The sequence below is a fragment of the Erythrolamprus reginae genome, chromosome 1, assembly GCF_031021105.1.
Source record: "Erythrolamprus reginae isolate rEryReg1 chromosome 1, rEryReg1.hap1, whole genome shotgun sequence".
NCBI classification, from domain to species: domain Eukaryota; kingdom Metazoa; phylum Chordata; class Lepidosauria; order Squamata; family Dipsadidae; genus Erythrolamprus; species Erythrolamprus reginae.
The window spans coordinates 216,786,285-216,805,054 of record NC_091950.1 but is presented as its reverse complement, the minus strand read 5'-3'; the positions used below and the strand labels follow the sequence as shown (position 1 = coordinate 216,805,054).

The 18,770-nt window shown below is 42.9% G+C and overlaps 2 protein-coding genes across 2 annotated transcripts in view; one reads left to right on the top strand and one right to left on the bottom strand.

Annotated features, from left to right (window-relative positions):
* The window catches only part of ERBB4 (erb-b2 receptor tyrosine kinase 4), a 1,218,240-nt gene that overhangs the window by 228,855 nt on the left and 970,615 nt on the right, over positions 1-18,770 (top strand). The gene's annotated exons all lie outside the window — the stretch shown is intronic.
* Positions 12,144-16,867, bottom strand: LOC139160202 (uncharacterized). The gene is made up of 2 exons (XM_070737837.1): positions 16,627-16,867; positions 12,144-13,168 (listed from the first exon to the last, which is right to left on the bottom strand). The coding sequence occupies exons 1-2, from the start codon at positions 16,811-16,813 to the stop codon at positions 12,546-12,548; spliced, it is 810 nt and encodes a 269-aa protein (XP_070593938.1). The 5' UTR covers positions 16,814-16,867; the 3' UTR covers positions 12,144-12,545.

Below are 18,770 nucleotides of genomic sequence, written 5' to 3'. Positions count from 1 at the left end.
GACAGCTGATGATCAGCTGAAGCTGCACACTCATCTTCATTTCCACCGGTGGAACTGTGTTCCACCCCATCCTGCCTGCTGCCCACCCCTGCATATAACACAACTGAGGCTTATGTAATCATTCTACCTCTCCTCTCTCCCTTCCTCCTTTCCAGTTCTCTTGTGGATGCTGGATAATTTACATTGCCAAAATGTCTCAGTTTGTACTCAGGGTTGCTCTACTTTGGTTTCAAAGTTGTGAAAAATCAACAAACAAAGTCCGGAAACAGCAAGGCACAGTCCTGAAGAACAACGATCAGATAATCTTACACAATGGCCAAGCCAGCACGTTGCTATTTATATCAGCAGCTCTAATTACTGGAGCCCCACCCAAACACAGGTGGCCTCTCTTATCTCCTGTAATATTTCTTCAATTGGTCTTTTCGATGCATAATTCTGTGCATGCATGGGTCTTCATCCCCACTAAATTTGGGCATTGAGGCACTGGTCTGGGGAGATTGTATCCCCCCTCCCAGCAATCAGCATCTACTTCAAGGGTGGTTAATTAGCACTGACAGAGGCTGTGACCAGGACTGCCTTTGCATTCAAACAGCCCAGTGTGGTTGCAGGCAAGAGCGACCAGGCCAGCTCTTTATTCTGCCACTTTTCAGCTGCTTTATTAGCCACCTGGGGCCAGTCGCTGAAACCTCCCAGCATTTCCCAAGTCAGCAGTCACGGTCAGCAAGCATCCACCGACATTCCTTGGCCTCCCTCAGCCATTGGCAGAGGCCACTTGACATACCAGCTTTCCACCTTAAACAATGGCTGAATGGGTACCATCTTAGCATTGCTGATTGATGGGCGGCCATTTTACAGTCACTACTGACAGACCCAGTGGCCATTTTGTTCTCCAGATGGCAATCTCCTCATTAACTTTGGCCTGGGCAGTCCCAAAACCTCAGAGTTACCGAGTTTATCTCTCTGCCTGTTTAGATGTAGAGGGCTGTGCATCATCAGAAGGATGAGGCCGTGTCTTGGCACATTTCTTAGTGGGCCTGGTAAAGAGACCTCCAACATGCCATGGAGCAGATGGATGAGTGTTTCACTCCAGAGCCCCCCTCTTCTTCTTCTTTTTTTTTTAAATTTTTTATTATTAAAATATAAACATATACATCATATAATACAACATATGGTACATTGCAAATCATAACACATACAATACGGAGAAAAGGAAAAAAAAACAAGGCAAACAAACAAAAACAAAACAGATAACAGTATCAGCGAATAAGCAGGGGAGTTGTATTGAAAACGAAAATTAGATCAAGTTATATTTGCTCATTACCATGTTTCGAATAGTTTATCAAAAGTGTAATATGCCAGAATTGAAATAAACATATTGTTGAGAAGTTAACAAATAATAATAAAATTACATATTTAAATACATTTAAAGTCTCATGCTATAATATTAGATAATAGATTACTTTATACCAGATTTGTAACAGTTCAGGTTTGTTTCTAATGTTGCAATCTTAAAGCCTGTTGTTCTCGTTTTTGCTTCCTAGCCAATTATAGAAAGGGTCCCAACAATTATTGAACGTAGCCAACGAATCGTTTCTAACTAGTAGGGTCAATTTCGACATTTCTGCGCAGTACATTATTTTCCTAATTATTACTTCATTTGGGGGTAGCTCCTCATTTTTCCACCACTGCGCATAGGTTAGTCTTGCTGCCGTAGTTAAGTGAATAATTAAGTGTGCTTGGGGTTTCGATAGATTTTGTCTGATTATACCCAATAAAAAACATTCAGGGGTTTTGTCAAGTGATAAATTTAATATTTCGTCGATCCAAATTCCTATCTTATTCCAATATAATTTAGCTTTATTACATTGCCACCATCGGTGGAAATAGGTGCCCAATTCTTGTTGACATTTCCAACAATTTGGTGAGAGTTTGTTGTTTAATTTGGTTAACTTAATTGGAGTAATATGCCATCGGTAAAACATTTTAACCAAATTTTCTTTATAAGAGGTGGCAATAGTCAATTTATAGTTCCTAGTCCAGAGTGTTTGCCATTCCTCCTCTTTAATTTCATTTTTAAGGTCTAGATTCCATTTCTTAACATTAGTTTTTGTGTTGAAGTTGTCCAATTCATTGTAATTTAGGTAGCAGTAAAAGTTTTTGATTAGCTTGTCTTGGGGGCCTATACATAGCTTATCTAGCAGGGCATTTTTCCTTATCCCGGAATTTTTTTTGTCTTTGTTAAATTTAGTTTGAATCTGAAGGTATTCCCACCATTCCACTTTTTGACCCAGATTTTCAAGTTCTAGCCTTGTTTTAATTGCCCCATTTGGGTTTAGAATATCTTTATATCTTATTATGTTATTTCTTTTATATAAATTAGGGTGTACATAGGCTTCTAAAGGGGCGTACCACATGGGAATTCCTTTGTATAGTTTAGTTTTGATTTTTTTCCAAGTGTCAATAAGCGATTTCCTAATCAAATGATTGGAGAAGTATTTGTGGGTTGTCGGCTTTTCGTCCCAGAGATAATAGTGCCACCCTGAATGGAGGTCGTGGCCTTCTAACTTAAGAAGTCTAGTATTTGTTAGGCTCATCCAGTCTCTTGTCCATGCTAGAGATGCAGCGATATAGTAATCCTTCCAAATTGGGAGGGCCAGTCCTCCTTCTTCTTTCTTTCCTTGTAAATATTTTAGTCGGATTCGGGGATGCTTATTTTGCCAGATGAAATTGTTAGTTAATTTAGTCAAATTATTGAAAAATTCCTGTTTTAATTGTATGGGGATTGTTTGAAATAAAAACAAAATTTTGGGCAGGGTGTTCAATTTTATGGCTGCAATTCTCCCAAGTAGGGAAAGTTGTAAATTCCTCCATTTTGACAAGTCTGCTTGTATTTTGTCCATTAATATATCATAGTTGTTTGATTTTAAGCTAGACACTCTGTTTGTCAAATTGATGCCGAGGTATTTAATTTTTGTGACAATTTGAATATCCATTTTAGCTGATAAAATGTCTTTCTGTGATTGTCGCATATTTTTGGTTAAAATTTGGGTTTTAGTTTTGTTTATTTTAAGGCCTGCCACTGTACCATAATCTTCCAGAACTTCTAATAATTTGGGACCTGAGTCTAAGGGATCTTCTAAGATGAATACCAGGTCATCTGCGAAAGCTTGCAGCTTATAGGTTTCTTTCTTACAATTTAATCCCCTTATATCTTCATTGTCTCTGATGATTCTCGTTAATACTTCAAGAGTTAAGATGAATAATAAAGGGAACAGTGGACATCCTTGTCTTGTGCCTTTGTAAAGAGAGATTTTTGTCGATGTGTCTCCATTAAGAATAATATAAGCTGATTGGACAGAGTAAATAGCTTTTATTGCATTTATAAATTTGGGGCCAAATTCCATATATTCAAGCTGTTTAATCATAAATTTCCAAGACACATTGTCGAAAGCCTTCTGAGCATCAAGGAATATTAACGCCACTTGTTTTTCATTATGAGCTTCGTAATACTCCAGCGTGTCTAACACAGCGGGTCTTAAGACTTCTCAGGTTCCTACCTTGGATCTACTGAACAAACACTCAAGACGGAATCAGTCCCATCAATTGGCTGGAACTCTGAACTATTTATTTGGCCCTCAAGCATTTCACACCTTACCTTTCTGGCTGGCATGCTCTAGTCCTAATGAAGAGGCAGGGGGGGTCACCTGTTCCTGTACCTTGATGCAGGAAGCCAAGAGATTGGGCCTCTGGGTGGAACATCTCTCCTGTCCCTCTCAGTAGACCAGGATAGCTAACACCCAGGCAGACCAGCTCAGTCAGACGACCATTGACCGACAGTGGCGATTGCATCCCTCCCTCTTCAAAGATCTGACCAACATTTTTGGTCTGCCAGTTCTTGATCTATTTGTATCCCTGGAGAATTCCCAACTGCCAAGGTTTTTCTTGAGGTTCCAGTCTTGAGGTCTGGAGGCAAAAAATGCCCTCCGTATTCCATGGCCCAGGGATCTGCTATATACCCTACTTCCCCTCTCCATCCTTACCAAAGTAATCCAGAAAATCTTGGATAAGCGGGTGGAGGTGATTTTGTTGGCCCAGCTGACCTTGGTTTACCAACTTGAAGCAGTTGTCATTGGCCTCTCCTTGGGTGATTCCACTACATAAGGTTTTGCTTAGCCAGGGAAAGTGGGTTCATCTCTATCCTGGGTGACTCCAACTGGTGCTTGAGCAGAACTCTCTAACTCAACAACAGTACTCAGTTAGAGTCATGGCTACCATGTTGACTTTAAGGAGGCCTCCCATGGAATGTATTTACTCCTGCACCTGGTGTGCCAAGAGGGCTGCTCACCAGTATGCATAGTGGTCCCCAAGATCCTGGAGGGGCTTGACAAAGGCCTGTTGCTCAACAGCATTTGGAGGCAAATAACAGCCTTGTCACCTGTCCTTTCTTGTGGAGAGGCTGCATCCCTGGTGTAGTTTCCATCCATGTGGCAGTTTCTTAAAGGCGCCTCTAACTTGACCCCAGGTGTTCCATCGATTTCCCACCTGGGAGCTTTCCAAGGTGCTGAGTTCACTCACTTAGCCCCCTGATGAGCCCTTAAGTTGGCCAGCCTCCTTCATGTGAATTATAAAGTTGTCTTCCTGGTGGCTATCACCTCAGCCAGAAGGATCTCAGAATTGTCAGCCCTCTTGGTCAGGCATGATTTATGTATTTCTATTTGGACAGGATTATCTTCTGCCTCTTCTCGTAGGTTCGCTGGGCATGAATAGTTTTTTAGCTGCATATAGACATTCCTTTCATACCATGGACAGGTACCTGCACTGTACTTGGAGACGACATCAACTCTGTGTTCATTGGCTTAATCATAATTGGGGATTCCAGTCCTCAAAGTTAAATCAACAGACTCAGTCCCCATCTGATTGGAAGAGGTCAACCCATCCTGGATGATAGTTCCACCCACTATGGAGAAGAGAGATAATTATTACTAACACTGGTAAGATCAACGCCCCTTCTTTTAATAAAGTTTTAGTATCACATGCAGAAAGATGATAAAATTTTGTTTGGTGTGGTTTGGGGGTTTTTTTAGCTAAGAATTTAATCAAAATTTTCAAGTGAAATTGGGATAATTAAGCAAGTTCAAATGTTCTACCCAAAGGGGAAATAACTAAAGAATTGCTTTAAAAATGTCTATATAATTGTATTTTGCTACTACTCTTAAACTGAAACTTGAATATTCTATTCCTTTGGTGAAAAAAAAGAATACAGTAGTTAACTGCAGCTTTCAGAAGCCCCTGATTTCCTAAACCCTCATAAGAAAGGGCAAAATCAGTGCCTTCCCTTTGCATATGACAATTACTGGTCTCAACCAAAAGGCAACATAATTGTTTCAACAGGTCTTACTGTATAGTCTAGCGAAGAGATAAGAGGCTAATGATGTTATCAGCTGTTTCCCTACTAGGATACAGTATCACGATGAAGTACTGCAGTTTTTCAAGCATTGTGAGGTTTCTGTTAGAGCTTTGACAGTTATAAGCAGTTAAAGATAAGGGGAATCAAACAAGTACAGGAGTACCTCGTCATACGAACCCCTCATCATACGAACTTTTTGAGATACGAACCCAGGGTTTGTAAATTTTTTGCCTCTTCTTACGAACTTTTTTCAGCTTACGAACCCGCCGCCGCGAATGCCAAACCTGGAAGTTCGGCAAAAGTTTGGGTTCGGGTTTGGGAGAACACCGAGAAACACCGCCGCCCATCTGTCACCTTTCAAAACAGCCGGGGGGCTTCTTAGCGTTCTCCCGAAACGTGGACTCCAGGAAGGACGTGTTCATGATGTTAAAGCTCTGCCCCTGGAATTCCCTATTGGGATTCCCCACCTCCATTTGAGCCTCCCGACCAGCCGACAGCTTCACGGCTCTTCTGCGAAGGTGACAGCCGGGCGGTGGCGCTTCTCGGCATTCTCCTGAAACCGAATGCCAAACCTGAACTTTTGCTGAACTTCTGGGTTTGGCTTTCGGGAGAACGCTGAGAAGCCTCCCGGCTGTTTTGGAAGGTGACAGCCAAGTGGCGGTGCTTCTCGCCGTTCTCCCAAACCAGAACCAGAACTTTCGCCAAACTTTTCGGGTTTGGTGTTTGGGAGAACGCCAAGAAGCGCCCGGCTGTTTCAAAAGGTGACAGCTGGGCGGTGGCACCCAGCAGAGCGCCGTTTTTGCGATTTTTTTTGGGCTTGCACGCATTAATCAGTTTTACATTGTTTCCTATGGGAAACATTGTTTTGTCTTACAAACCTTTCACTTTACGAACCTCCTTCCAGAACCAATTAAGTTTGTAAGATGAGGTATCACTGTATTTGTTCATAAGCTTGAAAACAAAAATCTCACAATTTGAATAGCAACTTGTCCAAATGGCTCACATATTTCATATTTAATCTGATACCTCACTGAGCAAAATAAAAGCAGTTCCGGAACTCTCTGTTCAAGCTTTTGCTTCTCAACAACAATAACACACAGTTAGACATAGTTCTAATTTTGCAAATGCTTGAGTGATCATTTTCTTTGATAATTGAGTTCCCTGTAGAATTCCTGTACTCTGATCACCCACCCAGAAAACTAAGCACATTGATTTGCAAAACTAAAAAGCATATTTCATATACAGTGGTACCTCTACTTACGGACTTAATTCATTCAGTGACCAGGTTCTTAAGTAAAAACGTTTGTAAGAAGAAGGCTCACCATGGATGGAGCTGGGTGTGTGAGAGGCCATGGCAGAGGCAGGCAAGCGGACTGGGCTGCTGGACCACATGGTCAAGGGAAGCAAACAAGAGAGCCAGAGAGTAGCAGCAGCTATACCACAAGTTGCTTTATCAGTGAATGAGACAGCATATAAATTTAATAATCATTCCATTAATGAATGAATGAATGAATGATGAATGAATGAATGAATGAATGAATGAACAAACAAAACGTATGTATGGATATTTGCAGGTCTGGTTGTACATCTTAGCCTAACTGCAGCTGTGTTTATCAAATCTGCCTCTTAAACTGTCCTTATGTACCCACAGCCTGGCTCATTTTGTAGTTTGTGGAAGCAAACTAGGGGCCAGCTGGACAAAGGAACTTTTCCTTGGGGTGGATGTGAATGGGGATGAGGCTCTATCTGGAGAAGCTCAGATATGGCATTGGTTTCTATATTAGCAACATCTAGGATTGCAGGGTAAGAAAATACAATTGGGTCTGTAAATCATTTATATATGATCATACAAAATAGGAAGCAAAGTTTTCTGGGTCACAAGTGTTATATGTAACTGCTTTCCATTTTGTGTGGAATATTTGGTAAGGTGGGGGGTGCTTGTTATTAGGAAATGAAAATATTCAGATATAATAGTAGAACAAATCATGCATATTAAAGTATAAAAATTAACCTTTTGAACTCAAGGATCAGAGCACAGAATGGCTGTTTTTCTCTATTTCTCTTGAGTATATTATGTAGCTATATTAACTGTCATGTTGCCAAAACTGTTCTCTCTCTCATGTTTGTGGATGTCTGCAGCTTTCAGTTTTGAAAAATGTTTAAAGAAGATGCCATGGAGGAGTGCAGGCTGCCCTCCAGACCCACTGTGCATCACCTTGTTGCCTAGCAGATTGTTCTAATTTGGATATGAGAGATTCTGTATGTGGCATGTTCCCAATAGTTTTATCTGCTTATTTTAATCAAACCAAGTGAAGAACAACATATCTGAATGCAATTAAATTTTTTAAACTATCAGCTGTCCTCTTGCACAAATTTGCCCTATCAAGCTGTTTTCCCCAGTGGGAAAAATATATAAGACTACACATCTTTTCATTTACGGAGGGCAAAACAGCTAGGGAAGGCAGCTTTAGTGGACAAATGATTGGCATTGAAACTATTAGGCATTATTAAAGTAAAAACAAAACTGTCAAGTAAACAATGTGTCTCCTCCATCTCACTCTTAAGTTTCTATGATTACTATCTCTGAGAATGAAGTATTCAATTAGCACATTGTCTATCAATATCGTATCACATAAATTCATTACTGGACCTTATTAAATTTCAAATGAAGAAATACTGTATGCCTCAGCATGCTGCACAGACCTTCTGTTCTTCCATTTTTGCTTTGTTTGTTTTCCTCTTTAATCTCCAAGGTTTTTTTTTTTGATGGAACACTGGTGAATTTTTAGATTTTTTAATGAAATAAGACAATGGTGCTCAACCTCTGGTCTATGGACCTCTGGGAAGTATGATGTCATCACAGAGTGTCCATAAAGTCTTGAAGAAATGTTATGATTTAAATCTTGAGTTAAGATTTGGTGGTCTCTGGCCTCAGAAGGTATTTAAAGTGGGTCTGTGATGAGGAAAAGATTGAGAACCATGGAAATAAATGAAACATCTACTAGTTTCTAATTTGCAGACCAATAAGACCATTTTGGCTGTGGAAGATTTCTTCCATTGTGACACATACATACAATATATATGGCATCACTAGACACTGAGTTAATCCATCCATATTCACTGGCTACATGGTCTTTTCTGCTTCCAGACGTGGAGATTAATTGCTATTTGTCTATATTTATCCAAGGGAAGTAACCTTTGATGAGATTGTTAGGGAGGAATCCTTGGCTGTAAAAGAAACTCTGTCTCCACTGTCCATCTACTTGAATTTAGAGACTTAAATTAGCTTTATATCTTTTAAAACAAGCACATAATATGAAAACAAAAGTTGGTTAACTGGTAAGAATCTTGTCATTCCCATACTGGGCATTATCTCTACTATGTTTCTGCTGGTTTTGCATGCAGAGAATTTGCAAAATACAGTAGCTTATTTTAATAAAACCTTGCACAGCACATTTAAAATTATGGTGGATCTGACTATAAATTAGGCAGTGATGAAAAGTGGTTTTTTTCCCACTGAATAATATATAATAATTAGTGCCGTTATATCAAATAAGCCTTTTGTTCTCTATGAGTCTATCTATCACCTTAGTATGCCCTTGCAGGTTTTGTGATGATTTGTACACTCTTCAGGTACTGGATTTCTTTGCAAACAGTGCATGTTATTAATATTCTGAAAGAACCTGGGTCAGAAGCTGAATGTCTATTTTCCACTCCAATGAAATTCAAGGAGAAATGTCAAGACGTCTGCAAGGCAGGCCTGATTTCCAACATGTGTCATTAAATAGATATTATATGTGTTGACACAAAGGTTAATCTAAGGATGATTTCCTTATTTTTCGTGAAAAAAGAACACAGGTTTAAAAATAAAAATAAATTCTTTTCTTTGAAACTGAATACTTTGCAAGTAAGAGTGATGTCATATTCTTTTAGCTGATTAAAAAGAAACTACAACTAGTTACCAAAAGCTTTAAAAAATGCAATCCAATTTGTTTGATGTGAAGAAAGGTAATTCATTAAAGAAGAAACCTTTCCTGGTTTAGGAGTATTCCTGCTGTTATTATTTGCAAACAAATAAACACCAAAGTCAAAAATTCAATTTATGTACTAGGAATTATAAGTTCACTCTGTTCATAATTTATGATTCTGGATGAAGTACATCAACATGAATTAATATAATAATAATAATAATAATAATAATAATAATAATAACAACAACAACAACAACAACAACAGCAACAACAACAATAATAATAAAATCCAATATAACAGAATATGATCAGTTCAAGTCAATATTACGATCAGAATGTACCAGTAGTTGTTTTCCAGATCCTGTATTCTCCTACTGGATTGTAGGTCTTGGTAGAAATTTCTGAGAAATTTCTTTCTAATCCATATTACTGATTTGGTCAGTAGACTATCTATCAAGTTTTTGAACCAATTTTTTAAAAATCCAGTGCATATTTTCTTTATTTTTATTGATTGCTTATTTTATATATTTAGTTTTCCTCAGAGGGTGTAATGATTAATATAAATCCCCCTAAATATTTTAGTGTAATATTCCTTATATCCTTAATACAAGCTTTTAAGCATTTCCTCCCTGTGACAATTACATTTTTTATAGAAAAAAAAGGTAACAGTTGAAAGAGAGCTTAGAGATGATTTTTACATATATACTGTACAGTGATATATTGTCTTACGAACTTAATTCATTGTGTGATGTGGTTCGTAAGAAGAAAAGTTTGTAAGATGAAACAATGTTTCCCATAGGAATCAATGTAAAAGCGAATAATGTGTGCAAGCCCATCCGAAAACTCACTCCTTTTGCCTTATTACCACCGGCATTCTGATCCTTGTTTGGGGGTGGGTGGAGGCAGGTGGGGGGAAGACAGCGGAGGCTGCCCGGAAGGAGCCTCATGGGTGGATTGACACGGGTGGGAAGTTGGGGCTTCCACCCTCATTGAAAGTTTTTGGGGGCAGTGGCAGGCAAAGGAGAATCCGGGGGAAGGTAGGAGGAATTAAAGCCTGCTGCTTTGGGCGCCTTGAAGGGACTCCCCTGGAGGATGTGGGTGCCAGGCACGGAGTGAGAGCCAGGGAGCCTTGTCTGAGGCTGAAGTGCTGGTCCTTGCTACAGCCAGGATTCTCCATCTCCAGGCTGCTGCTGCAAGCAAATGGGAAATCCCAGGCCCTTCCGCCGGCAACAGTCAGCATTGGCAATCCAGAGGCGGGGCGGCAGTCACAAGGAAAGGAAATCCCTGCAGCAGTAAGGGAGTGCACGCACAGTAAGAGAGAGCACGCACCCTGGCTTGGGTTCGTAAGGTGAAAATGGTTTTTAAGATGAGGCCAACAAATCTTATACCCCGGGTTTGTATCACGAAAAGTTCATATGAAGAGGCGTTCGTAAGACGAGGTATTACTGTATATCATAGACCAGGGGTGTCAAACTAAATTTCATTAAAAGCAGCATCAGGGGCCAATTCAGTGTCATTTGTGTGGCCTGAGTGTTCAGCCAGCAAAAACAGGCTCCCAAGCTCTGTCTTCGGCTACAACAGCCTCCTGCAACCCTCTGCCAGCAAAAACAGAGCATGGGGCCCTCCTGAGCTCTGTTTTTGTTGCAGAGGAATCAGAGGCCGGTTCTTCTCTGTTTCCAGGATGGCCCTGTGGGCAGTGAAAGTCTACCAAAATTTTTACTACCACACTGTGGGTGTGGCTTTTTGCGGGATGCCCTGCATTTCCTTTCAACAAATTGAATTGAATAGAATAAATAAAATAAATAAATAAACATCTTTCAGCGCAAATTAGGTGCTCTGGGGTACAGCTCCATTTTCGCTACCCCACTGCATCCCCACCCCATCCGGACAGTAGCCCACCCCTGCTCACATACCTAATATCCTGTTTTCCCCAAAATAAGACATCCCCTGATATTAAGCCCAATCAGGCTTTTGAGTGCATGGCAATAAGGCCAAGTGTTAGATATAACACTTAGACATAACACTTAGATATATGTTAGATATAACAGAGTTAGATATAACACAGGGTCTTATTTTGGGGAAAATACAGTATAAGCAACCCCAAAACTTGTTTTAAGGAAGGGAGAAAAATAAATTACTTTAGCTTTTCAATCTAAAGATTTTCAATTTTCAATTACTATAGATTTACTGTAGCACTTAGGGATATATTAATTAATGAGTCCAAGATAGTTATCTTGGATTCATTAATTAATATATCCCCAAGTGCTTTAGTACTGATGTCCCTCTGCAGAGTTCTTACAACTGATAGAAAGAAAAGGAACAAAACAAGTAATATTGGTGATAATTAAAACTGGCATGCTAAACAAGAGGGGCAATAGCAAAAAGTTCCATGGACAAAAAAGATGCAACTAGAGATAATAACTAAATAGGTGGAATAAAACAGTGACAAAATTTTTTAACCATTCTCGTTTGGCCTTTCTTAAAAATCAGCCATGATCCCAATTTAATTACAAATTGCAGTTTTACATTTGACTTTCTGAACAGTATGGCTAAATATCAAATGTACACAAATGTCTGTCAGATTTTTATAGGCTTTATCCTTTTACATTTTCTGAGTATAAATATGCATTTTGAGCCGCCCCGAGTCTGCGGAGAGGGGCTGCATACAAATCTAAATAAATAAAATAAATAAATAATAAATTTTGCATTAACCATTCCCAATAAATAGTTGCGCCGGACAGGGAATGAAACTCGAGCACAAGAGCTGGATGAAAAATGGGTCACTTTATTGATTACAGTAATAGACCTGTAGAGGGTACTAAATGGGGTGAAAAATCCTGAACAAAACATACTTGGGCAACCAATGGGCGAACTCCTTGCTTGGTAAGGGTGAAGCAAGCCCTGCCTTCACCCAAATTGAAAACCACGCCCAGCGTGTGGGAGGGCTCACCTCCATGACCCGGAACCGGAAGTGACGTAGATGAGCCCCAAGTGCTCCTCCCTCCCACCACTCCGTCCATGGAGGAGGCATGAGTTGTGAGACGAAGGAGCCCATCACCTTTTAACAGATGCCCAAGGGAGAACACACGGTTGCAACTGACACCCTTTCCACCCCGTTTTTGCCACAGCTGGGGGTCAGATCTCTATCTTGGCCCCCAGCTCCCTCCTTAAGCCTGCACCAGCTCTAGCAGGCCCCTCTGCAGGTCTGTCAAGAAGATGTCGTTGCCAACATCTGTCAAGTGTACCCCATCTGGTCTGTAAAGATCAGGAATATGAATGCGAATGTCCGGGTGCCTAATTATAAATCCCCCTTCGGCCAAAATTAGTTTCCCAATTTCCTTATTAACTTGAATCCTTTGTTTGTCAATCGCTCTTGGATGCTGTGCAAACCTCCAAACCTTGCGAGGCAGGATCCAAGACCACACCAGCCGCGTGCTCGGCCACCACTTCCTTAAGACCTTAAGGTCTTCACCAGCTTGGGCCACCAGTGCCAAGCCCTTCAGCAGTCCAAGGTCGTTGCCACCCAAGTGCAACACCAAAACACCAGGCTCAGCCCTTCCACCGCTCGAGCCACTCAGCAGTGGGAGGAGTCCATCCCAATGCAGCCCTCTTCGTCCCAGCCACTCCACCTTCGCATGGCGACTTAACGCCAACTGTGTTCCCCAATGGGATGTTGCAACTCTTCTGCCAGCCCAGAAAATCATACTGTGTCCACACAACAGTATTGTGGGCGGCCTCACGGGCATTTCCTTCACCTGTCGTACAACACACCGTGGAGCTGGGCCAGGACCTAGAACAATGAGAAAAAACAAAGCAGGTTTAATTACCAGGCAAAGTGGATGTTTCCACTGCTGTCCTTATGTATCCTTTGAAAGCCGAAGATTTCCACCTGCCTATGTCCTGGATCTGGCTCGCCGGGAGCCCCAACCTAGCCGCTGTTGATGCGGCCCCAATCTGGAATGAGTGTGTCCCAAATAGCTGGGGGTCCAAACCAATACCTGATAGGGCCTTTTTGGTGATGGTCCAGAACTGATATATCGTTAAAGGTGCCATATTCTGGTGACAAAAAAGGTAACCCTCCATGTCTCCTCTTGCTTCTAAAAAGCTTATTAAAGTCGAGACAGGACATATTTCCTTAACTCCGGCTGCCGAGAGGTGGACCACCTTGCCTTTACCCAATTGGTCTGTCTTGGAGAATCTTAAGTGTAGCGATACCATATCGTTGGCAATAGACAGGTCTTTGGTCTGAAATGCTCTTAAGGATGCATCATTGCGGGAAGAGGCGAGGGCCTCGCTGACTCTAAAAGCCCCAAAAACAGTATGGAAGCTACCTCCCGAAACAGGTGTGTTTTGTAACCTGAGGAACATAACAACTCCCACTGCCGAGAGATCCTCATTAACTGGGCAACAGAAAGCGGATTCCTTTGGTCAACCTTTCTTGGCACCTGCTCCCTGGACCATCCCTCCAGCATCTTTCTAACTCTGAACTCCCTGGTTGTATCTAGGAAGCCATTAGCTTTTGCTAGAAATGCCAAACCAGCCAATTTGCCATGTATTGTCCTGGGTGCGCACCCTGCTTGGTGCTTCTCAACACAGAATTCCAGCAGGTGTTCTACTGGAATGGGCCAGCTCTGCGTGTGTCCTCTGCCCTGCCTGAAAGCCCAGAACTCCTCACCTGCTTTGAAGTATGCTTGTCTGGTGCCAGGAGCCACCGACATGCTTACCGCTCTGTTGATCTCGAGTTCCCAAGTTGCCACAGGTGAGGTGGGACATTGTGTGAAGACTGCTGCGTATCCGGCGCCATCTGCCGAAACCTGGCCAGCTGTCCCCGTGATAGAGCGTCAGCTAGGCCATTCTCCACGCCCGGGCCGTGACGTGAATAAAACATTGATTTCGAGGCACCTGCTAACAAAGTGGCGAACTAGACGCATCACGCGTTCGCTCTTGGATGACAATGAGTTAATGACGTGTACTACGGCTAGGTTGTCACACCAGAACAAGACAGTTTTATTCCTAAACTCTTCCCCCCAGATCTCAACAGCCACTACAATGGGGAAAAATTCTAGGAATGTCAGATCCCTGCAAATGCCTTTTTTCCGCCATTCCAGAGGCCAGGGGGATTGGCACCATTGGTTTGATAGGACAACCCCAAAACCGACCCCTCCTGCAGCATCTGAATGGACCTGTAATTCAGCTTCCAACCTGCGTTCCTCTCTCCAAAAGGAAACCCCATTGTGCTGGTCAAGGAATTGTTCCCACACTCGCAGATCTCTCTTGGCCCCCAGGCTGATTCTGGTCCTATGGTGTGGCTTCTTAAGCCCCTTGGCTGCTGAAAAAATTCTCCTGGCAAAGGCCCTGCCCGGGGCTACCACCCTACATGCAAAATTCAACAAGCCAGAGATCTCCTGTAATTGTTTCAACGTCACTTTTCTAGCTGTCAATACTCCCGATATCCTATCCTTGAGCTTAATCAGTTTATCTTGGGGAAGCCTACAAGTTTGGGCCACAGAGTCTATTTCAATACCAAGGAAAGTAATAACAGGAGAGGGCCCCTCCGTCTTTTCGTCCGCGAGGGGTACGCCCAGATCAGCGCACAGAGCCTTAAAAGCATCTATTAACCATTTACATTGGGTGCTCCCAGCCGGGCCGGCCATCATAAAGTCATCTAGGTAGTGGACAATGGAATCAGAGCCCGTCCACTGCTTGTGCGCCCATTCAAGAAATGAACTGAAACGCTCGAAGAGGGAACATGAGATTGAACAGCCCATGGGGAGGGCCCTGTCAATATAGTATCCACCTTCGAAGCGAAACCCCAGAAGATCAAAATCATCGGGGTGGATGGGTAACAGCCGAAAAGCGGATTTGATATCACATTTGCCCATCAAAGCACCCCTCCCACAACAACGGACCATTCTTATGGCCTCGTCAAACGAGGTGTATTTTACCGAAGACATTGCTTCCAGAATGAAGTCATTTACTGACTCACCTGGGGGGAATGACAAATGATGAATCAGCCTGAACTCGCCTTTGGCTTTCTTGGGCACTACCCCTAGTGGGGACACTCTGAGATTCTTCAATGGGGGAGACAGGAATGGGCCAATTACCCGACCCTCTTTTACTTCCTTGCGTATTTTATTGCGGTCAACATGTTCCAAACCTCTAACAGACCTTAAATTGTTTGCCACAAATACTTTCCTGGGGCCCTGGTATGGTATCCTGAACCCCTCTTTAAAACCCAAAATTAACTCATTTGCGTGATCCGCCAAACCGTACCCCCGCAGCCAGAGTGCAAGGCGAGACAATTTAATTGGGCTGGGTCCCTTTTCCCTGATTTTGCGGGTGGGCTCTGTTCCCCGCTGACCCGTCCTGATTAAATTTCCCTGACTTATGTCTGTAACATGTATGCGTTGCATGCCTTCCCCCGCAGTTGGAGCACGCATGGCGGTATTTGCACTGTTTCCGGCTGCAAACGCCTTTGGCGCTGAATTCATAACAAAGCAGGGGTGTCCGAACCCCCTGCCCCGCCCAGTGGCGTGGTGTTGCCGGTATGTTATTCTTTACCAGCATAAGATGCCCACTCTCCGTGCGCTCGCCTCTGCAGGGGGGGGCATGAATGCGTTACATGAGTCCATAAATCATTGACCATCCCATCCCATGATAGTCTTTTGTCTATTGTGGCCCGCATACGAAACATTTCATCATATTGAAGCCAGGCCGGGCCATCATACTCGTAGTGGGTCTTCACAATCGTGTCCATGTATTTAAGCATGGCTTTGGCCTGGTTAGGTTCTTTCTCTAATTTAACATAAAAATAGGTCATGAACCCATATAGCCAGGAGCTAATGCTTCTGTCCACCTTTGTCTTGTTTCGTTTCTCTGTGCCCCCCTCTTCCTCCTTTTCCTTCTTGGGGACCTCCCTATTCAGTAAAGAGAAAACATCCACGTATTCCCCCCTCCAAATTCTCTCCTTCACAGTGGGGTGAAGATGAAACCCGAGCATCGTGGGAGAGTAGTTCCAGGAGGTGGGTGAAGTTTCTGCCTCCCCCCCTGACTGGGTGTTTGCTTGTGCCCCGCTCTGAATTGCCATGATCGGGGTTGGGGCTGGCGTACTGATGCCTTGGGGGGGCCCCAAGTTTGTCTCCCCAGTAAAAATGCCTGCAGGCTGTGACCCTGTGCCTTGCCCACCAGACCAAACCCTGTTGCAGACCAAGTCAGTGTTCGAGATCGGTGTGGTGCTGCTATACTCACCCACAGGTGGTGCCACTCTGCCTTGTTCCCCCTGCTGGTTCCCTGGGAGCCCGCCTGATGCCCTAGGAGGCTCTGAAGTTCCACTGGTGCCTGCTGATATCCCGGCTACATTCTGGGATGTAGGCCCAGCACCTCCTCCTGATGTTTGGTTGCCCCCGGCTCGCATCCAATTTTCCATCACCTCCATGCGGTTTAATATCTTAGAAAATAAATTATTGTTGAGACCTTCTCCTTCGTTTCTCCCACTATTGCTACCCGGAGCCGTTCTGGCTACATTGGCTTCTATAGCCTTTTGTGTAGGAACCGCTCTACGTTTGGGGCGGGATATGGCCTGAGGCTCCACATTCTTTCTCTTATCCTTTCATGGAGCCATGAATACTATCAACACTTACTTAAATTGAAAATGTATCCTATAATACAGTAACCCGTGACCGTAAAGCCAATGGCTCTGAATAGGTAATAAATCAACTTAGCCTAAGTAACAATGCCTCAATACTAAATCAAAGAAAACAAAGCCTTAGGCAGGTAACCCCCCCCCCTTTTTAAAAATAAATTAAATGTATATATCTAACCACCAGGAAATTGCCCTTTACGCACCCAAAACGATGTGGTCCACTATAAATGAGAAAGGAATGCAAGGCAACACCCAAATGAAAGCAACAAACTGTTGAATTACTGTAAAAATTAACAATGCCGGTAATAAAAGGCTATGGCTCAGCTAGTAATGTGCTAGTAATCTGGCCTAATTGGCACTGGTTTAAACTTGCCTTATCCTCGGTTAAATTATCCCCACAGAGGAGACTATTGCCTCAATTAAGCAATCAAAGTATAATTGTTTAAATATATATATAATAAATTTAAAGTTCACTTAGTTTAATAATTCTTAAGATTATGCAAATTCCAAAAGGTAACTTCAGCTTGGTTTGTAAAAAGACCCTTCCAGAAAATAAAACGTATAAAAATTAAAAATTATAAACAGGCTAAACCTGCTAATAATCACAAATCAAATTCTAGGGGAAGGAGGGGTATTTGTAACAAAGCACAAAAGATGCAAATTCCACCAACGAAACAAAACACCGGACAGACTCCCAACACCAGAAAAACAAGGCTAATCAAATTAGCTTGTACTGAATAATTAACTACAAAATTAACTTAGCTGCAAAACAGAAACCAGAGAGCCAAACACCCCCCCAGCTACTTGCAGCCATGAGCGATGGCGACGAGCCGTCCTCCGGTGATCCTGACTTCCTCTTTTTTGATCCAAAAGGCTGCAGGCAATTCCGGAGCTTCCGAGGGAAATCTGGGTTAAAAGGCTAATCCTGCTAATAACCACAATTAAACTTCTTAAAGGACCACAAGGTAAATTTTACCAACCCAAACACAAGTGTTAACCCAGTAGCTTGACTTAATTAAACTGTAAAAGAAAAGTAAAAGAAAAACCAAGAGCCCAACACCCCCCAGCTACTTGCGGTCACAAGCAATGGCGGCGAGATGTCCTCCGATGATCCTGACTTCCTCTTTCCCGCGAAAAAGGCCAAAGGCGACTCCGGAGCTCAGAGGACAATAAGACCGATCTGGAGGGCGAGCAGGGAGCAAAGGGGCGAGGGCGAGGGATGCAGTCCCTGAAATACCCCTCCCCTCGCTCCCGGTGACCCCTGCGAGCCAACCACGACTCGTGGTGGCTCCGACGCTTGGCGCCCCGCCAATCAGCTGGGAGGCGGCGTCCCACCCCCTCCCCGCTGCGACGGACTTCCGGCCGGGGCGATTCTTCCCTTGGCCGGCCGGGCAAGCTACTTTGCTGCAGACAGCAGCGCGTGGGCGTCACTGCGATCTGCGCAGGCGCGCCCAGCTGGGAGGCGGTGTTCTCGCCCCTCCCCGCCGGCACAACTATCGGCCGGGCAAAATCGCCTGGCCTCTTAATTTCCACGTTTGTTTAAGGATATCATTCATGAATGGTGTAATCAGGATAGCAATTTTTGGTTTTTAAAACATCTGGGTACAACATAATTTCAAAGTCAACTAAATGTCTGATAACCGGCATTTATTTCAGGTGAATACATGCATATTTTGAGAAATATGTTAAAGACATTGATTTAAAATCATTCATGTTGTCTTGCAGGAATTTCTCAGAAAAGCAGCATTTA